The sequence below is a fragment of the Acanthochromis polyacanthus genome, chromosome 11 (assembly GCF_021347895.1).
Source record: "Acanthochromis polyacanthus isolate Apoly-LR-REF ecotype Palm Island chromosome 11, KAUST_Apoly_ChrSc, whole genome shotgun sequence".
NCBI lineage: Eukaryota > Metazoa > Chordata > Actinopteri > Pomacentridae > Acanthochromis > Acanthochromis polyacanthus.
In genome coordinates, this window is record NC_067123.1 from 2,895,905 (window position 1) to 2,917,314 (window position 21,410).

At 37.6% G+C, this 21,410-nt stretch overlaps 1 protein-coding gene across 1 annotated transcript in view; it reads right to left on the reverse strand.

Annotated features, from left to right (window-relative positions):
* The window catches only part of myo1g (myosin IG), a 64,399-nt gene that overhangs the window by 40,797 nt on the left and 2,192 nt on the right, over positions 1–21,410 (reverse strand). Inside the window, exons 2-12 of the mRNA XM_051955656.1 lie at positions 16,200–16,408; positions 13,244–13,337; positions 12,972–13,137; positions 10,007–10,060; positions 8,111–8,206; positions 7,906–8,022; positions 5,834–6,040; positions 4,271–4,416; positions 4,080–4,194; positions 2,901–3,071; positions 1,428–1,498 (exon numbers count right to left, since the gene is read on the reverse strand). Coding sequence (XP_051811616.1) covers positions 1,428–1,498; positions 2,901–3,071; positions 4,080–4,194; positions 4,271–4,416; positions 5,834–6,040; positions 7,906–8,022; positions 8,111–8,206; positions 10,007–10,060; positions 12,972–13,137; positions 13,244–13,337; positions 16,200–16,408 — 1,446 coding nt within the window. The remainder of the gene's footprint in view (positions 1–1,427; positions 1,499–2,900; positions 3,072–4,079; positions 4,195–4,270; positions 4,417–5,833; positions 6,041–7,905; positions 8,023–8,110; positions 8,207–10,006; positions 10,061–12,971; positions 13,138–13,243; positions 13,338–16,199; positions 16,409–21,410) is intronic.

A 21,410-nucleotide genomic window follows, 5' to 3' on the forward strand; every position in this document is an offset into this window, starting at 1 on the left:
TTAACGTCCTCTGGATCGAGGCCACGTGAGCCGAGGATGTTGGAGAATCAGAGGCGTGACGAGGAATCAGCTGGTCTGGAGCCTCAGCGTCTTTAAATCCAGTCACAGGAGGATCCAGAGGAGGAAACTAAGAGACGCTTATTCCTGCTCTAACATGACATATATTACATGCTATATATTATATATAACACATAAAACATCTGTGATTTACCTGGAATTTATAGAGCAATAAATCCAGATATGAATAAAGATATCTGGACATCTCAGCTGGACACATCAGATACTCTACAAGACGTACGTAGAGCAACTTTAACCTAATTTTAAAATCAATTATAAATAATAATACATTTTATTTCAGAATATATTTTTAAAAATCTGAATAATTATGAATAAATTAAATATTTTTTACATTTCTTATTCATAATGCTATAATCTTAAAAAGAATTTATTTCAAATTAATAAATTTAAAATAATTATTAATAAATATTTAAAATAAATATATAATAGTAATACATTTTATTTGAAATTAAATTTTAAAAATTTTATTTAAAATAATTATTAATAAATTAGATGAATATTTACACTTTTACATTTATGATGCTATCATTTTAAAACATCATTTATTTTAAATGAACAAATTATTTAAAATTAGCAATTTATTTTAAAATAAAATTTAAAATAAATGACATAATAAAAATACATTTTATTTTAAAATATTTGTGCAAGGGTTAGGTTTACATTTATAATGATGTAAATTTAAATATAATTTTTCAAATCAATAACTTATTGAAAGAATTATTCACAATTATTTAAAATACATTATTTTTTTAATAAAATGTAAAATTAAAGATAACAAAACTAAATTTTCTTTTAAAATATATTTTTAAAAATTATTTTAAACAATTACTTAAGTTAAATTTATTTTAATTTCAAAATGTATAATGCTCTATGTTGAATATATACTTTATCTTAATTAATACATTATTTTAAATAATTATTAATAATCACCTAATACAAATTATTCATTAAAAAGTATAATAATAATAATATTAAAATAAAATAATAATAATAATAATAATGCAAAATAGAATTTAAAATCAATTTTAAAATACTATTTAAAATGATTTGAAATTGATAATGCAATACATTTTAAATAGAGATGTCTTTTTTTCACACTGAAAATAAAAGACATTTCTGAGTTCTCGTTCCTTCACAGAGCTGCCGGACTTTATGTAGAAAACTAAACCACAGTAAGTTAAAAGTTGTTCTGAGGTTAAAAGTGGACTTTAGTTCAGTAAATCTCTCTGCTGGAACCTCTGGGCTACAAACTCTTTAATAAGATTACAGCTTTTTCTTCCTGAACGCAACATTTTTCCTTCACAAAGAGGCTGAAAAGAGATTAGAACTAAGAGGAAAACGGGACTCACGTGACGTCTCCGGCGTAATGTCGAATCCGGAAGTGCTTCTGGAAGTCCATGGTTTTATCAGTGGGGCTGAGCTGGAGGCAGAAGAACTCAGATTATTCCCTCACATCTAAACTACAGATGAGTTTAAAAAGGAGGAAATAACTCCTCACATCTAAACTACAGAGAAACAGAGGAAGCAGTCTGGAGATACTGGTGGTTAAAATGCAGCTTTCTGATGCCTGAGGAGAGAAAACAGTGAAGGAAGTCTGCCCTCTGCTGACAGAAACACTGAACTACACCTTACATTCTAAACACTGGACTCACTGCCATATTTAGACGAAAAATAAAATCAAAACATACACATTAATATACTTACAACTATATTTTTTACATGTGTAACTAATTAGTTATTTAATTTTTTTCTTCTTTTATAATAAGATTTATATTCTATAAATGATTCTCTATTTATATATGAATTCAAATCAAAATAAGAATTATTTGTATTACTATTTATAGTATTTATTATTAATATATTCTAAAACTATTAACTAAACCAACCAAACTTCACCTAAAGCAACAATTTTCAATAATCCTTCATAATTTTAATTTAATTATTATTTGAAAATATATTTATGTATTTATTATTATTCAAATAATTTTAAATTAAACAATTATTCATTCTGATTTAAAATTATACATATTCATTATTATTATTTAAATAATTGTAATTTAGATTATTATTATTGATTATTATTACTAAAATAATTTCAACTTAGATAATTATTAATCATTATTAAAAATAATTTTATAATATATAATTATTTTAATTTAGATAATTATTATTTATTGCAAAATAAATTATTCATTTATTATTAATATTTCGATAATTGTAGTTTAATTTTAATAACCCTATATAAATATTTTTTTTTAGTTGTTTTGTTTTTTTTACAGATTTTTCCTGAGTTTGTGTTGAGTCGTGAAACTTCGTGCAAACAACTTTTCTGGTTTCTGTTTTTCCTGTTTACAGTCAAATTAAACCAATCAAATTAAACGTACATGAAAGATTTTAATTTATAAAAACAAACGAAGCTTTCTGGTGTTTTTTAAAATGCACGCCTGGCTGTATTTCTAAATAAATTTGTATAAATGTATGGATTCATGTGTGTTTTTTACATATTTATGGGGAGTTTTATCTTCCTATGAAGTCAAATCATGTTTTTTATGCCACTTTTGCTCATATTAATATGTTCACTGGAAACTTTCAGCGTCTCTAATTTATTTTAAAAGTCAGATTTCTCTGATTTTGTCCTCCTGAGGTGCCGTAAGTCGGTAAAATCTGTCACCAGCAAATCATAGCTTCCTCCTCTGTCATCTGAAAACTCAACATCCTCCTTTTAAACCTTTTCTTCAGTTTCAGGCTGAGCAGTCAGAGATGTTCTGCTTCTCCAAACATGAAACCTCTCTGTCTGTCCGGGTTGAAGGACTGGAGCTGACCTTTCGTGAGGTGTAGTGAGGATGCTGGGACAGTTTGGTGTCCATGCTGTCCAGACAGACGGTGTCGGTCACTTTCCCCACGCTGAGACAAGCCTCGTCCAGGATGGAGATGATGCCTTTGTGAGGCTGCTCCACCAGGTCCACGATGATCTGGTTGTTGAAGTAATCGATCTGCAGGACGGCAGGAAAAACTGGGAGGTTAGAGGATTAAAAACTGGACTGTGTGTATTCGGTTTTATTCAGCTTCATAGTTTAAATAAAAAATGCACACAACCATTCAAAAGTTTGCTTTTCTTTTAAAAAAGGACATTTCTAAGTGACTCCAAACTTTTGAACAGTCGTGCACATGAGTTAAAGATGCTATAAATGAGCTAAAGTTGCTCTACATTAGTTAAAGTTGTTCCATTTTAAAGTTGCTCTATACTAAAGTTGCTCTTTATTGGTAAAAGTTGCTCCATATTAGTTAAAGTTGCTCTACATTAGTTAAAGTTGCTCTATATTCGTAAAAGTTGCTTCATATTAGTTAAAGTTGCTCCATATTAAAGTTGCTCTACATTAGTTAAAGTTGCTCTATATTCGTAAAAGTTGCTCCATATTAGTTAAAGTTGCTCTACATTAGTTAAAGTTGCTCTATATTCATAAAAGTTGCTTCATATTAGTTAAAGTTGCTCCATATTAAAGTTGCTCTACATTAGTTAAAGTTGCTCTATATCAAAGTTGCTCTTTATTCGTAAAAGTTGCTTCATATTAGTTAAAGTTGCTCCATATTAAAGTTGCTCTACATTAGTTAAAGTTGCTCTACATTAGTTAAAGTTGCTCTATATTCGTAAAAGTTGCTCCATATTAGTTAAAGTTGCTCTACATTAGTTAAAGTTGCTCTTTATTCGTAAAAGTTGCTCCATATTAGTTAAAGTTGCTCTATATTAAAGTTGCTCTATATTAAAGTTGCTCTACATTAGTTAAAGTTGCTCTATATTAGTTAAAGTTTCTCTACGGTACTAAAGTTATTCGTTAAAATTTGTTCCATTTAAAATGGAAGAAATTCAGCTTTTCTTTTCTCTTTTCCATGATTTCTGTTATTCTAAGATATTTCCGGTTGTTCTGGTTCCAGAGCTACAGGACTTAAAAATGAACCCCAGTGAATGAAGGAGTGTTTCAGAGGGTAAATGTGTTGCTCACGTGCTGCCAGGTGATTCCTTCCCTCTGATACTCTCCCTGTTCCTGCTGCAGGATGAGTTCGATGAAAAGCTGCTGCAGCTTCTCGTTGCAGTAGTTGATGCAGAACTGCTCAAAGCTGGACGACGACAGAAGGAACAACGTTAGAGAAACGATGACGCAGAGAAACGCTGGGAAACGTCAGAGCTGCCAACCTGTTGTTGTCAAAGATCTCAAAGCCGTAGATGTCCAGCACGCCGATCACCGTGTTTTTCCCATGAAGCACCGGGTTGTAGTCCTTCACCTCGATGATGCTGTTGATGCGACTCACGATCCAACCGAACAGCCGCTCATAGAGAGCCTGGAGGACAGAGACCAGCAGAGCCAAAAAGATTTCATTTGGTCCTGGTTCTAGACCTTTTAAGGACTGCTTTAGGACTGTCTTGGGCTGGTCTTAACCCCAAGAACACCAAACCTAGCAGCAAGCATGGTGGTGGCAGTATCATGCTCTGTGGAACATGTTCAATATCACCACATGTGATGAATCAACAACTTAAAAATGATTTTAAAAAAACATCGAAAATGACTAAACTGTGAGTCAAAATGACTAAAATTGATCCAAAATGGTCTAAAGTTGAACAAAATGACTCAAATCTGTCCTAAATGACTAAACATTACCCAGAATGGTTAAAGATTGGTCCAAAACAACTAAGAATTGGTGCAAAATTACCCAAAATCTGTCCAGATTTACTCAGGAAAAAATTGAAATCAAAATTACTTTTAAAATGGTTAAAAATGACTCAAAATTGGTCAGAAATGACTCAGTTAGTGGTAAAGAAATGGTTCCATCAGGCTAGAATGAAAGTTCTAGACTGGTCTCCCCAAAGTTCTGACTAAAACCCATCAAGAACCTGTGGACTGATGAAGGAACAAGTCTGAGTCAGAAAGACGACAAGTTTAGTTGAATTCTGTCCAGAGGAATCAAAGATCAGCCAGAAGAACCAAACTGAGGAGGAAGTGGATGGACATTAGCATTAACGTATGTATATGTTTGATCCAACGCATTTTGTTGAATTTCCAGAAAGGACTAAAATAAATGATAGTTTTTCTTGTGACAACAATTTTATGTGTTTCAGTGATTCCAGAGTTCTAGGAGTTATTATAAACTGAAGACTGCCATCTTAAACATGGTCTCTACTAATAAAGCGAATTTCCGTTCATACCTGTACATAACATGTTTGTTATCCTCAGATGTGATGAATCAACACAAAATTGATTTTTAAAAAACATCCAAAATGACTAAAAAGTGTTTCAAAATGACTTTAAATTAATCCAAATTGGTCTAAATGTTTCCCAAAATGACTCAACATGTGTCCAAAATGACTAAAAATGTGTTGAAAATGACTAAAAGTTGTCCAAAATGGCTAAAAAATTGGTGCAAAACTGTAACCAAAATGACAAAATCTCTCTAAATTTACTCAGAAATAGGGTGAAAATTGTCCAAAATGACTTTAAAAATGACTCAAAATTGGTCAGAAGTGACCCAGTTAGTGGTAAAGAAATGGTTCCATCAGGTTATAGAATGAAGGTTCTAGACTGGTCACCCCAAAGTCTTGACTGAGACCCATCAAGAACCTGTGGACTGATGAAGAAAAGTCAGAATCGGTGCCGTTCAACTCAGTTTGTCGTCTTTCTGCCTCAGACTTGAGTCAGTTAAATTGTTCCTATAATGATACTGCCACCTCCATGCCTGATGTTTGGAAGTGAACAAAGCGAACCTTGGCGAAGGCGTCTCGTCCGAAGCAGGCGTCCTGCTCGCTGTGTCCTTTCTCAATGACTTCTCCTCCGCCGGTCGCCACCGTTCGGTACAGAAGACTCTTGGTTACGCCGTCTGGATCTGTGGACGTCAGCTCAGAGATGTGCTTCACGGCTTCCTGTCCGACGACCTGGACGTTCTCACCGTCGCTCTCAAACTGAAGGTTTCCCTGGAAAACAAACCATCATGTGACCTTTATACACACGTGGACAAAATTGTTGGTACCCCTCAGTTAAAGAAGGAAAACCCACAATTCTCACTGAAATCACTTGAAACTCACAAAAGTAACAATAAATAAAAATTTATTGAAAATTAAATAATCAAAATCAGCCATTACTTTTGAATTGTTGATTAACATAATTATTTAAAAAAACAAACTAATGAAAGAGGGCTGGACAAAAATGATGGTACCCATAACTTAATATTTTGTTGCACAACCTTTTGAGGCAATCACTGCAATTAAACGATTTCTGTATTTGTCAATGAGCGTTCTGCAGCTGTCAACAGGTATTTTGGCCCACTCCTCATGAGCAAACAGCTCCAGTTGTCTCAGGTTTGATGGGTGTCTTCTCCAAATGGCATGTTTCAGCTCCTTCCACATATGTTCAATGGGATTCAGATCTGGGCTCATAGAAGGCCACTTTAGAATAGTCCAACACTTTTCTCTCAGCCATTCTTGGGTGTTTTTGGCTGTGTGTTTTGGATCGTTGTCCTGTTGGAAGACCCATGACCTGCGACTGAGACCAAGCTTTCTGACACTAGGCAGCACATTTCTCTCCAGAATGCCTTGATAGTCTTCAGATTTCATCGTACCTTGCACACTTTCAAGACACCCTGTGCCAGATGCAGCAAAGCAGCCCCAAAACATTACTGAGCCTCCTCCATGTTTCACCGTAGGGACAGTGTTCTTTTCTTCGTATGCTTGGTTTTTGAGTCTATGAACATAGAGTTGATGTGCCTTACCAAAAAGCTCCAGTTTGGTCTCATCTGTCCAAAGGACATTCTCCCAGAAGCTTTGTGGCTTGTCAACATGCATTTTTGCAAATTCCAGTCTGGCTTTTTTATGAGTTTTTTTCAGCAGTGGTGTCCTCCTTGGTCGTCTCCCATGAAGTCCACTTTGGCTCAAACAACGACGAATGGTGCGATCTGACACTGATGTACCTTGGCCTTGGAGTTCACCTTTAATTTCTTTGGAGGTTGCTCTGGGCTCTTTGGATACAATTCCAACGATCCGTCTCTTCAATTTGTCATCAATTTTCCTCTTGCGGCCACGTCCAGGGAGGTTGGCTACTGTCCCGTGGGTCTTGAACTTCTGAATAATATGAGCCACTGTTGTCACAGGAACTTCAAGCTGTTTAGAGATGGTCTTATAGCCTTTACCTTTAAGATGTTTGTCTATAATTTTTTTTCGGATGTCCTGGGACAATTCTCTCCTTCGCTTTCTGTTGTCCATGTTCAGTGTGGTACACACCTTTTCACCAAACAGCAGGGTGACTACTTGTTGTCCATGTTCAGTGTGGTACACACCTTTTCACCAAACAGCAGGGTGACTACTTGTCTCCCTTTAAATAGGCAGACTGACTGATTATGAGTTTGGAAACACCTGTGATGTCAATTAAATGACACACCTGAGTTAATCATGTCACTCTGGTCAAATAGTTTTCAATCTTTTATAGAGGTACCATCATTTTTGTCCAGGCCTGTTTCATTAGTTTGTTTTTTTAAATAATTATGTTAATCAACAATTCAAAAGTAATGGCTGTTTTTGATTATTTAATTTTCAGTAAATTTTTATTTATTGTTACTTTTGTGAGTTTCAAGTGATTTCAGTGAGAATTGTGGGTTTTTCCTTCTTTAACTGAGGGGTACCAACAATTTTGTCCACGTGTGTAGAAGTTTAATCCTATAAGAGGACAGCACACTGGTAGTCTACAGGGTCTGGTTCATGAAGGAAAGTAAGAAAATTCTGCACCAAGTTCAGGATCCTGCATCTGAAACCTTCTTCTACCTTTAATAAACCCTTCTTTGACCTACCAGCAGCAGGATGGAGGCCAGGATCTGGTAAATGGAGGAAATCTCCTCCTGTGAGAAGCCGATGACGTCCAGAGCGTTCATCACCGCTTTGTGGCTCGACCGGTCGTTGTTGGACGTCTGGGGAAACAAAAAGACTTGTTATGGGAGGAGGTTTTGCCGTTTGTGTCTTAAATCCAGAAGAAGCGGCTGGATATGCTGAACTCACGGCGGTTGCAGCTCCTTCTCTGGTGTAAATATAAGCAGCAGCATCGTTCTGAAGGTGGAAGGACTCCAACATTTCAGCTGAACCTCCTCGAAGTAGCTGAAAACACACAAACACACCTGGTGAGGACGGCTGGGTGTTCAGGTGAGCAGGAAGTTTGACTAAAACCAAGTCAGCACCAAACAACCGAAGATCTTCAACTAAATACGAACAGAAGACGTTTAAAGGAACCAAAAACAGCCTGTAAACCGGTTTTTCTTCTTACAGGCGCGATGGAGCCAATTAAAATGTTGTATTTTAGTAAATTAGTTTACTGTGAAGCTTCTGTCTGTCTCACTAAATAGATGCATTTGGTAAAAAACAAAAAAACAAAAAACTCATTTCTGGTGAACAAAATCTCTTGCATCATTTGAAAATTCAAAAATAACGAGTTTGTATGAACCAGATCTCATAAAAAATTAAATTCTGTTGTTCTCAGCTTTTTGTAGTCATTTTATTCGCTTTTGTTGTTGCTTTGTGCCCTTTGTGGTCATTTTTTGCAGTCATTTTTTTAGGCTTTTGTGGTTGTTTTGTGCTTCTTTGTGGTCATTTTGTGGCTTTTTGCAGTCAGTTTTTGTCTTTTGTTGTCGTTTTGTGCCTCTTTGTGGTTATTTTGTGGCTTTTTGCAGTCAGTTTTTTGTCTTTTGTGGTTGGTTTGTGCCTCTTTGTGGTCCTTTTGTGGCTTTTTGCAGTCATTTTTTGTCTTTTCTGGTTGGTTTTTGTCTGTTTCTGGTCCTTTTGTGGCTTTTTGCAGTCATTCTTTGTCTTTTGTGGTTGGTTTGTGCCTCTTTGTGGTCCTTTTGTGGCTTTTTGCAGTCATTTTTTGTCTTTTCTGGTTGGTTTTTGTCTGTTTCTGGTCCTTTTGTGGCTTTTTGCAGTCATTCTTTGTCTTTTGTGGTTGGTTTGTGCCTCTTTGTGGTCATTTTGTGGCTTTTTGCAGTCATTCTTTGTCTTTTCTGGTTGGTTTTTGTCTGTTTCTGGTCCTTTTGTGGCTTTTTGCAGTCATTCTTTGTCTTTTGTGGTTGGTTTGTGCCTCTTTGTGGTCCTTTTGTGGCTTTTTGCAGTCATTTTTTGTCTTTTCTGGTTGGTTTTTGTCTGTTTCTGGTCATTTTGTGGCTTTTTGCAGTCATTTTTTGTCTTTTGTGGTTGGTTTGTGCCTCTTTGTGGTCATTTTGTGGCTTTTTGCAGTCATTCTTTGTCTTTTGTGGTTGGTTTGTGTCTCTTTCTGGCCCTTTTGTGCTTCTGTGGTCATTTTTAGGCTTTTGTGGTTGTTTTGTGCTTCTTTGTGGTAATTTTTTTGGCATTTAGTCGCTATTTTATTGGCTTTTGTAATTGTTGTGTCTCTTGGCTTTTTGCCGTAATTTTTTGTCTTTTGTGGTTGTTTTGTGTCCGTCTGCTCCTTTTGTGTGTCTGTGGTTGTTTTTAGGCTTTTGTAGTTGTTTTGTTTCTCTTTCTGGTCAGTTTTGGGTTTTAGTAGTCAGTTTTTTGTCTTTTGTAGTTGTTTTGTGTCACATTATGGTCTTTTGTGGCTTTTTGTAGACATTTTATTTGCATTTGTGGTTGCATCAGAACTATAGTCCCTGTTGGCTCAACAAGCTGAGCTATCTGTGCACCTATAAAACCATCTTTACAGCTGCAGTTCTTTCGGTTCTGCTCAGATGAGGAATAAATAACTATTGGTGTCTCTAATTTTAGCTAAAAACACCAGAGTTGCTTCAGTCGGTCACTTCCTGCTCAGTCATCTGGAAACCAAGCATCGTTTTCTTCGATCGGCCTCATCACGTTTTATTTCTATCGTCCATCCTGTGGCGGTTGTTTCTGATCAGTAAACATGTTGGATGTTTAGCAGAAGACTTGTACCTGGTAGAAGGAGTGGAAGTTCCTCTCTCCGTCCTGCTGCTGCACCACCCTGGACTGAAACAGGAAACAAGAAGAATAAAAACGGGTTTCAAGAAGTCTCAAACCTAAATACAGGAAACAGAGCAAATAATGGACCACCTGAAACTGACTGGATTCATCAGAACTGAAACAATCAGTCCATTCAAAGAGAAATAAACGGATCGACACGGTAAAAAATTCTCCTTTCACACCTAAACGAAAATAAAAATTAAGCCTGAGATGGTTGTTCTGCTGAATGTCTGCTTGTTGTGTGTGAGTATATATATGTATATATATATATATACACACACACTCACACACACTCTACCTATTAGTTGCACTATAATGTAGCCATGGCTTTTTAATAATCTTTTTTATTTATTTTTATCATTTTTTAAAATTTTAATTATGTAATTGCTTTAACATTTTTTTTACTTTATTCATTTTTATCTTTATTTTTATTTTTTCTACTTTATGGAATCATTTTTTATCTTTTTACTTTATTAATTTAATTATTTTTATCTATTTATTTTATGAATTATGTTTATCTTTATTTTTAACTTCATTTAATTATTTGTATCTGTTTTTTTATTTTATTTATTTATGGAATTATTTTTATTTTATTTATTTATTTAATTATTTTTATTTATATTACTTTATTTATTTAATCCTTTTATTTGTTTTTACTTCATTTAATCCTTTTACCTTTATTTATTTATTGACTTTATTTATGGAATTATTTTTATATTATTTGTATAACTTTTATCTTTACTTTTATTTACTTTATTAATTTTTTTATCTTGATTTATTTATTTAATTAGCTTTTTTTCTTCCTTTTTTCCCCACCCTATTTTCTGTATGTTTGTTAATTATTTAGAGCCTGTTCAATTTGTTCCTGTTTTTCTTGACAAAAAATGAAAAAAATATTGAAAAAAAAGAAAAATAATCATCAGACATTCTAATATTTAGTCATTTTGCAAGAAAAAAACACAAAAAAATGAGAATTTTCAACATTTCTTGCACCGACGTTACAAAAACTGAAGATTTTGGGTTTTAGATTGTTGATCACACCAAACAAGACGTTCAGTGACGTATTCTTGGGTTTTATTTTGGTCATTTTTTTTCCACAATTCAAGTCATTAATCTCGGAAATTAATTGATGATAAGATTAGTCATTTATTATTTATATTTAGTTAAAAGATACTGGTTAGCTCCACTTCCTAAAGGTGAACTGTGTGACTTTTTGAGGCAGCAGAAGATGAATTAAAGCTCTAATGAGGTCAGAGATGGTTCTGAGTCTGAAAATAAAAAGTTAAAGTAGCACACACGGCGCCTCAGTGGACTCAGCTGCTTCCTTTTACCATCAGAGGTCGATATTTAACTGGAAGGTTGCTGAGAAGGTCTTTGCTGTCAGGTTCTGATGGATTAATTAAATTCGAAAAAACTCAGACTTCTGGTGTTTCAGACAGTTGGAAAAGTTTTAAAACTGTAGCTGCTCTCAAAATGTCTAAAAGCAGCGTCATGAAGAAGAATCCTCCACATCTGAGGGAATAAAAACAGAATCACCAGCGGCTGTTTTTAACCCTCTGAACCCCACAAACATGGGGAATAAATACAACAAAAGTCAGTATGCAGGAGTCTGAAGGTTTCTTCACGTCTGTCTCAGTAAACAGAAGAGCTCCTGGAGGTTTGAATGAACGTTCATCCAGAGACTACAAAAACAGAAACAACTTCCACCTTCCTGGCTGTCCTTGAGCTAATCATCTGTGACATCAGTCATGATGCTCCATGAAATTACTTCTTTCATTTGAAAATTGTTAAAAATTACACGTTGGTAGCAACCAGATTCTGTAAAAACTAAAAATTCTGGACTCCTCGGTGCAGCTGTGAGGCCTTTAGAGACTCAGCTGAGACCAACAGCAACGTGAGGAAAATTCTGGGAATTTCTGGCTGAACTGCAGGACGTGTTTCCACTGAGCAGAGAGGAAATGTGATGCATTAAAACAAACCGTGATGGCCAATTTTCTGAAAGGAGAGCATTTTTAGAAAGGAAATCATGAGTCTAAAATCAGTCCAACCAACTTTAAAAAATATTTGTATACCAGAAATGTTTTCTTCTGAAGTTGCAATTATTATTTTAAAATTTTTGTGTTTATTCATTTTAATTTAAAATGGTCTTCTTTTCCTTTCAGCTTTTCCCTTCAGGTGTCTCCACAGTGAATCAATTGCCTCCATCTAACCCTGTCTGCTGCATCCTCTTCTCTCACACCAACTACCTTCATGTCCTCTTTAACCACATCCATAAACCTCCTCTTTGGTCTTCCTCTGGGCCTCCTGCCTGGCAGTGGGAAACTCAGCATCCTTCTACCAATATATTCACTCTCTCTCCTCTGGACATGTCTGAACCATCTCAGTCTGACCTCTCTGACTTTATCTCCAAAGCCTCTAACATGTGCTGTCCCTCTGATGTCCTCATTCCTGATCCTATCCATCCTGGTCACTCCCAAAGAGAACCTCAGCATCTTCAGTTCTGCTACCTCCAGCTCTGCCTCCTGTCTTTTCCTCAGGGACACTGTCCCCAGACCAAATGGTAACCTTTAGAAATATGTTTCTCATAAAAACACAACTTCATTCCCAATTTTACCACATTCTCCTTTAAAGACATTTTTTTAATGTTACATCTTTTTCTAAAAGAAAAAAATCACAAATTTTTTTCATAATGGCATTACAATTTAATGTGAAAACCTTACATAGCAAATTTTATTCTAGTAGCAAATTTTATTCTCGTAATGCTTGTTTATCTCTCAAAAAATTACTTTTTATTCTGAAACTGAAACATGTTTAAAACTAGAAAAGCCCTCAGAGAGCGCTGTCCTCCTCCAAGGCTGCTCATTCCCCCACGTCATGGTCAGAAATGCAGCATCCTGAACCTCTGTCTTGTGCTCACCTTCTCCAGCAGGTAGTTGTTGATGTGTCCTCCGGTCGGATCTCCGTTGAAGTTGAAGTTGATGTCCATGTACTTGCCGAAGCGGCTGGAGTTGTCGTTGCGGTTGGTCTTGGCGTTTCCGAAGGCCTCCAGCACACAATTGGACTTCAGCAGCACGTTCTTCACGCTGATCATCACGTCGTCATGGTAACCAGTGACGGGAGGAGAGGTGGAGTCAGAGGTGATTTATGGGAGCATTGAAACATCTACTGAACTAATTTTCAGGTCCTCACCTCTCCACTTCTGCCCTCTGGCTGGGGTTGGTGATGGCAGCGATGTACTGCATGATGTATTTACTGGCTTCTGTTTTTCCGGCACCACTTTCACCTGAAACACAAACAGATTCATAACAACAGCTGCAGGTGTATGGACAGTTTTCCAAATGAACTGCTAGCATAGACACTAAATAAACGGACATTTAATCAACTTCAACTGAATTGTTTCCACCTGAAGGTCGTGGATCTGTCGACTGTGAAGCTTCTGGTCAACATAAAACAGATGAGGAAGTTTCTTTTTCCAGAAAATTTACACTACCAGTCTTTAGTTTGGACACACCTCCTCATTTAAAGGTCTTTCTTTATTTTCATGACTGTTTACATTGTAGATTCTGACAGAAGGCATCAAAACTTTGAATAAACACATCTGGAATTATGTAGTAAACAAAATCGTGTGAAATAAGTCAAAGCATGTTATATATTTTAGATTATTTGCTTTGATTCCTGCTTGGAACACTCTTGCCATTCTCTGGATGAGCTTCATGAAGTACAACCTGAAATGGTTCTCCAACAGTCCTGAAGGAGTTCCAGAGATGTTGAGCACTTGTTGGTCCTTCTGCCTTCACTCTGAGGTCCATCTCATCTCAAAACATCTGGATTGGGTTTAGGTCAGGTGACTGTGGAGGCCAGGTCATCTCCATCATCTCCTTCTTGGTCAGATAGTCCTTCCACAGCCTGGAGGTGTGTTTGGGCTCATTGTCCTGTTGGAGAATAAATGATGGTCCATCTAAACCAAACCTGATGGGATGTCATGTCGCTGCAGGATGCTGTGGTAGCCATGCTAGTTCAGGGTTCCTTCAGCTTGGAATAAATCCCCAACAGAGACCATCATACCTCCTCCTCCATGCTTCATGGTGGAACCATGCATGTAGAGCCCATCGCACCTCCTCCTCCATGCTTCATGGTGGAACCATGCATGTAGACACCATCACACCTCCTCCTCCATGCTTCATGGTGGAACCATGCATGTAGACACCATCATACCTCCTCCTCCATGCTTCATGGTGGGAACCATGCATGCAGAGACCATCACACCTCCTCCTCCATGCTTCATGGTGGAACCATGCATGTAGACACCATCATACCTCCTCCACCATGCTTCATGGTGGATCCATGCATGTAGAGACCATCACACCTCCTCCTCCATGCTTCATGGTGGAACCATGCATGTACAGACCATCACACCTCCTCCTCCATACTTCATGGTGGGAACCATGCATGCAGAGACCATCATACCTCCTCCTCCATGCTTCATGGTGGGAACCATGCATGTACAGACCATCAAACCTCCTCCTCCATGCTTCATGGTGGAACCATACATGTAGAGACCATCCATTCACCTTTTCTTGTCTCACAAAGACATGCGGGTGGAACCAAAGATCTCAGATTTGGACTCATCAGACCAAAGCCCAGATCTACACTGGCCTAATGTCCATTCCTGGTGTTTCTGGACCCAAACTAATCTCTTCTGCTTGTTGCTTTTCCTTAGTAGTGGTTTCTGAGCAGCTATTGGACCATAAAGACCTGATTGGTCAGTCTCCTCTGAACAGTTGATGTAGAGATGTGTCTGCTACTAGAACTCTGGGTGGCATTTATCTGGGCTCTAATCTGAGCTGCTGTTAACTTCACATTTCTGAGGCAAGCGTGTTTTTTTTTCTGAATCATAGCGTGTGACGGTTTTTGAGACTGCACTTGAGGATATATTCAAAGTTCTTGTAGGTTCCTGGGTAGTTCTTAGATGGTTCCTGATAGGTTTCTGGGTAGTTCCTAGATGGTTCTTTGTAGGTTCCTGGGTAGTTCCTAGATGGTTCCTGGTAGGTTTCTAGGTAGTTCCTAGATAGTCCTTTGTAGGTTACTGGTTAGTTCCTAGATGGTTCCTGATAGGTTTCTGGGTAGTTCCTAGATGGTTCCTGGTAGGTTTCTGGGTAGTTCCTAGATGGTTCTTTGTAGGTTCTTGGTTAGTTCCTAGATAGTTCCTGATAGGTTTCTGGGTAGTTCCTAGATGGTTCCTGGTAGGTTTCTGGGTAGTTCCTAGATGGTTCTTTGTAGGTTCTTGGTTAGTTCCTAGATAGTTCCTGATAGGTTTCTGGGTAGTTCTTAGATGGTTCCTGATAGGTTTCTGGGTAGTTCTTAGATGGTTCTTCATAAGTTCCTGGGTAGATCCTAGACGGTTCCTTGAGGATTCACTCAAAATTCTTGAAATGTTCCTGATGGACTGACCTTCATGTGTTAAAGTAATGATGGACAGTTGTTTCTCTTTACTCAGCTGATTAGTTCTTGCTATAATATGGAATCTAACAGTTGTCAAATAGGGCTGTCAACTGTGGACCAACCTGACTTCTGCACAACACTAAAATGGTCCCAACCCCATTAAGAAGCATGAGATTCCACAAATGGACATTGACAAGACACACCTGTGAAGTGAAAATTCAGGTTCTACCTCATGAAGTTCATCCAGAGAATGCCAAGAATGTGTAAAGGAGGAATCAAAGAATCTAAAATATATAACATGTTTTGACTGATTTCACACTTTTTTGTTTACTACATAATTCCATATGTGTTCATTCATAGTTTTGATGCCTTCAGTGAGAATCTAAATAGTCATGAAGATAAAGAAAAAACACTAAATGAAAAGGTGTGTCCAAACTTTTGACTCTCAGAAAGTACTTCATGTATGAAGCTAAAACTTGACAGATATCACTTTAAATATTGATGGTTTATATAAATGAAGTTTCAAGCAAACTAAAACTGGTCGAACGGGTGATCTAAGATGAAACAACCATCACCATATTGCTGATTGGCTTGTTCTTTTCTGATTGGACACGGCAGGTTGTGAGGTAAAAATACAGGAAGTGTCAGTAAACGTATTAACAGCCTGAAGCCGTAAACATCAGATCAGTTTAAGAAGACACACCTGATATGACGATGCAGGTGTCCTTGGCTCGTCTCTTCATGGCCTTGTAGGCGGCGTCCGACACGGCGTACAGGTGAGGAGGGTTTTCATAGAGCTCCCGACCTCGATACGCATCAATGGTATCTTTACCGTAGATTTCCATCTGTCTGTATGGGTTCACCGAGACCACCACCTCCCCGATGTAGGTGTAGATACGACCCTTCTCAAACCTGAGCAGAGAGACGACCAATCAGACAGCTGCTATTGTTCAAACTCAAATCTATAAATTATTAATGCTTTTATTGGACACACATTGCATAAACGGCCTCTCAGCGCTGACTCATTGTCACTTTAACAAGAATATACAAAAAGGATATGGAGGTTTGCTATGGCTCATTGTGAGTTCATATCATGATGCTGCCACCTCCCTGCTTCACATCATGATGCTGCCACCACTGTGCTTCACATCAGACTTCATAGTCTCCACGTCTTCTAGTGAACTCTAATTCAGAATTAATTTGATCTTTTTCCATCAGAGTCTTTCTCTTTGTCTCCATAAAGCTTTGACTGGTGAAGAACAGACAACAGTTGTTGGATGAACAGTCTCTAACATCTTGTCTCTTATAATACTTTATTTTATGTTTTATATTTTTCACTTATTGACATTACTTTGTGGAAATCTGCTTTTACTCTTACATGAAAGAATCATTTCTAAGTCATTAAACTGACCACGATTCAAAGCTGAAAAGCAAAGCAAAGAGGACAACACCCAAAGGTGATGAAGACTTCTTACAGGAACTTTAAAGTCACGGTATGTGGGTATGTGGTACTTCATGAGCAGGTTCACACCATTTCCTCATGACTTTTTTTCCCGCCCATGATAAAACCCTCGAGAAAATCATCTGTGTTTATGTCATTCTGACGGGAAGTGACACAACTGTGTGAAATCAGGAAATGAAACTTGTGGTTTGAAGGGCGTCACAGCTTTGTGTAGCCATGAGAGGGTTTGATGAGCTGATAAGGGGCAAAGACTGACATCCTACCGGGGTTAAAGGGGCTGGATCCTCTAAAGTCCACATCTGTGGACCTAATACATCTAAAAGCACAACTCTGGCTTCACTTAATCTGCTGTACTAAAGACAAAGACACTCTTTGAACATCTATTCATGAGGCAGGAGTGGAGCAGTGGGATTATTTCCAAAAAGTTTCAGAAAAACTCCCACATACTGAACCTTGTGGCCTTTATACATGTACTCACAAAACTACCATCTAAGGAACATTTCAGTGGAAGTTAAGGCGAACTCTAACCCTTCATCTGGAAAAAACTTTGAAACTTGGTGTATTTCCCATGAGTGAGGCTCTGTGGTTCATGCTAACTTTGCCACGTGCTGTAGAGACTCGGGTTAACAACGAGGCAAACAGAACATCTGGTCAACAATGTGGGACTGAATGATCTGGGAAAATGTCAAGTGAGGGTTTTTTCTGACAGATATTCAGATTTGATTTGTGACATTTCTTTAAAAGTCAGGTTTCAGTTCAATATTCACTTTTTAAATCATGTGATGGAGTGTGACTGTCACACAAGGGAGGAACTAATAAAACCACGAAAGGAGAGTTTAGAACCTGGACAGAATGTAGGAGATGTGACGACTGAATTATGTGACTGAGATGAAGTCAGCTGAATCACAGTGTGCAGGTTAAACTACTCTTCCTGTTCTTGAATTTGAGGAAAGCAACTCAGGTCATCTCTGCAGGTCTCAGTATCCATGGATCTATCCAGTTTATTTGAAGGTTAATGAGATTCTTGACAACTCCTACAGCAACAAAGTTTGACAGCTAGTTTTTAGTGATTGAGTCACTTCTTTTAGGATGTGTTCATGTGGTCATCTGCTAATTAGCTTACATTAGCTACTTTTGAAATATTTGTCGTAGTTCAACCAGATAGTCTGAACTTTAAATTAGCATTAGCGTTTATGTTATATTTTATTCAGATGCGCCAGCAACTCACACGTGGTTGGCGTTACTGCTAGTTAGCCCTGCTGCTAGTTAGCACTACTACTAGTTAGCTCCAGTGTTAGTTGGTACTACAGCTGGTTAGCTATACTGCTTGTTAGCCCGAGTGCTAGTTAGCCCTAGTACTAGTTGGTACTAAGGTATTTAGCTCTACTGCTAGTTAGCCCTAGTGCTAATTATCCCTACTGCTCATTAGCCCTACCGTTAGTTAACTCTACTGCTAGTTAATGCTAGTTAGCCCTAATGTTAGTTAGCTTTGCAGTTAGATTATTTTAATTGTGTAAATTTGTTTGTTTGTTTTTGTGATGATGTGTGTTTATTGCAATTTGTTCGGAGGTTAAACTAAATCCAAACTGCATACATCAGTTTAAGTTAGCGGTTTTTAAGTGATTCGTTTTGATATTAAGCATGGTCTGAATTTCCTTTTTCTTTTATTAAACTTGTCCACACTTTAATTCACTTAATATTCTTTAACTTCAACTTTATTTAATTTTTTCTTGTCAAGTCCTACAACAAATATTACATGTCTACATGACATGTAGAAGATATGAAACCAATGTGTAAACACAGACGTCTGGAGGATATAAGAAAGTAGATCAAATCACAGAAGCAGGAACAAACTTTAGCGACTGCCAGGAGACAAGTCTGATCAGGCTGAGGAGAAACTCCAGCTCACATGTATGATGATAAACAGCCGCCAAGCCGGAGAAACTATGTGGAAAATGTTCATTTAGAAATATCTGCTGCTGCACACGTCAGCTGACAGAGTGAGATTTTTCCTCTACATGCAGACTTTATTCAGCATCGCCTGACACCTCAGTGTTTGTGCCTCAGAATGATGATGCACGGTTAGAACCAATGACGTGATGCCCTGTGGAGGCGCTGAGGAAGTGAGAATGGTCTGAGACTACACTGCTAGTTAGCCCTAGTGCTAGTTATCCTTGAAGTCACATTATTTTAGTAGTGTAAAATCGTTGGGTTTTTTGTGATGATGTGTGTTTTTTGCAGTTTGTTCAGAGGTGCCTCAGAATGAGAGCAGCTGTGTGATGTTTCATAGTTAGAACCGATGGCATGATGACCTGTAGAGGAATGGTCTGAGGCGAAGGACGGACAGAGCAGAAAATAGAAAGTGTTGATCTGGACGGGTTTGACTGGGTGGTTTATTGTCACGCTTTATCACAGCCACAGTGAAAGGAGGCGATGTTCAAATGAACCACAAGTTTAAACCTGAACCCCGAGGCTGAGCTGAGTCATTCTGTTTGCTCTTCTGTCCTCACTGAGATGTCAAATCGCTCATTCACTCTTATTGCACAACCATCATCTAAATATTAAACAGGGACATTTTGAGCTCAAACATTTAATTTTCTCCAATTTGTGCCTTTTTTGACACCAATTTACAGTGGAAATGTCTTCATTTATGTCAGGAAACACATCATAAGCAAACAGAGCAATTTTTTGTTTCTTTCATGCTAATGCTTAATTAAATGCATGGTGCAAGATAAAAAGATAAACCTTTTTAAGTTTTAAACATCATTTTGATGAGTTTTGTCAACATAATAATGTTGGTAATATGCTACTTAACATTGTGTGTAAAGTAAACCTAAATTTCTGTGTTAGTTGGTGTAAAACTAAATTCAAGTTGCAGAAACTTAAAGAACTTAACTTGAATTTTAAAGCCTTCACATCTCTTTACTTAACACCGGAGCAACTTAATTTTCTAAATTTGCATTTCTAAAAGTACACAACAAGTGAACTTCCTTTTAATTAATGCAGAAATACCACCTGCAGCAACGTAGTGCTTCTGAATAATCAACTTAAAACCTTGTGTTTATGCTACCAACCAAACAGTAAGCGGTAGTTAAAGATACCTTTGGTTATGGAGAAAAGCTAATTCCATCCATCTCAGTGTGGTTCACTGGTTGAACATGATTCCACTAGATGTTGCAATAATTCAAAATATATATATTTTAACTGTTGCTTTATTTTGTTTTAGTCTTTGTTAACATCACCATTTTGTCAAAATAGCAAATTTATACTAATAATAGTGGAACTCTGGTTTTTCAGACTTTCCACACATCAGATTCTACTGATGTTAGAACACACCATTCTGACTGAACACCAACATCTAGACCCCCATGAACACCAACATCTAGACCCCCATGAACACCATCATCTTGACCTCTATGAACACCAACATCTAGACCCCCATGAACACCAACATCTAGACCCCCATGAACACCAACATCTAGACCTCTATGAACACCAACACCTAGACCTCTGTGAACACCAGCATCTAGACCCCCATGAACACCAACATCTAGACCTCTATGAACACCAACATCTAGACCCCCATGAACACCAACATCTAGACCTCTATGAACACCAACATCTAGACCCCCATGAACACCAACACCTAGACCCCCATGAACACCAACATCTAGACCCCCATGAACACCAACATCTAGACCTCTATGAACACCAACATCTAGACCTCTATGAACACCAACATCAAGACCTCTGTGAACACCAACATCTAGACCCCCATGAACACCAACATCTAGACCTCTATGAACACCAACATCTAGACCTCTATGAACACCAACATCTAGACCTCTGTGAACACCAGCATCTAGACCCCCATGAACACCAACATCTAGACCTCTATGAACACCATCATCTAGACCTCTGTGAACACCAGCATCTAGACCCCCATGAACACCAACATCTAGACCCCCATGAACACCATCATCTTGACCTCTATGAACACCAACATCTAGACCCCCATGAACACCAACATCTAGACCCCCATGAACACCAACATCTAGACCTCTATGAACACCATCATCTAGACCTCTGTGAACACCAGCATCTAGACCTCTGTGAACACCAACATCTAGACCCCCATGAACACCAACATCTAGACCTCTATGAACACCAACACCTAGACCCCCATGAACACCAACATCTAGACCTCTATGAACACCATCATCTAGACCTCTGTGAACACCAACATCTAGACCTCTGTGAACACCAACATCTAGACCCCCATGAACACCAACATCTAGACCTCTATGAACACCAACACCTAGACCCCCATGAACACCAACATCTAGACCTCTGTGAACACCAACATCTAGACCCCCGTGAACACCAGCATCTAGACCTCTATGAACACCAACATCTTGACCTCTGTGAACACCAACATCTAGACCTCTGTGA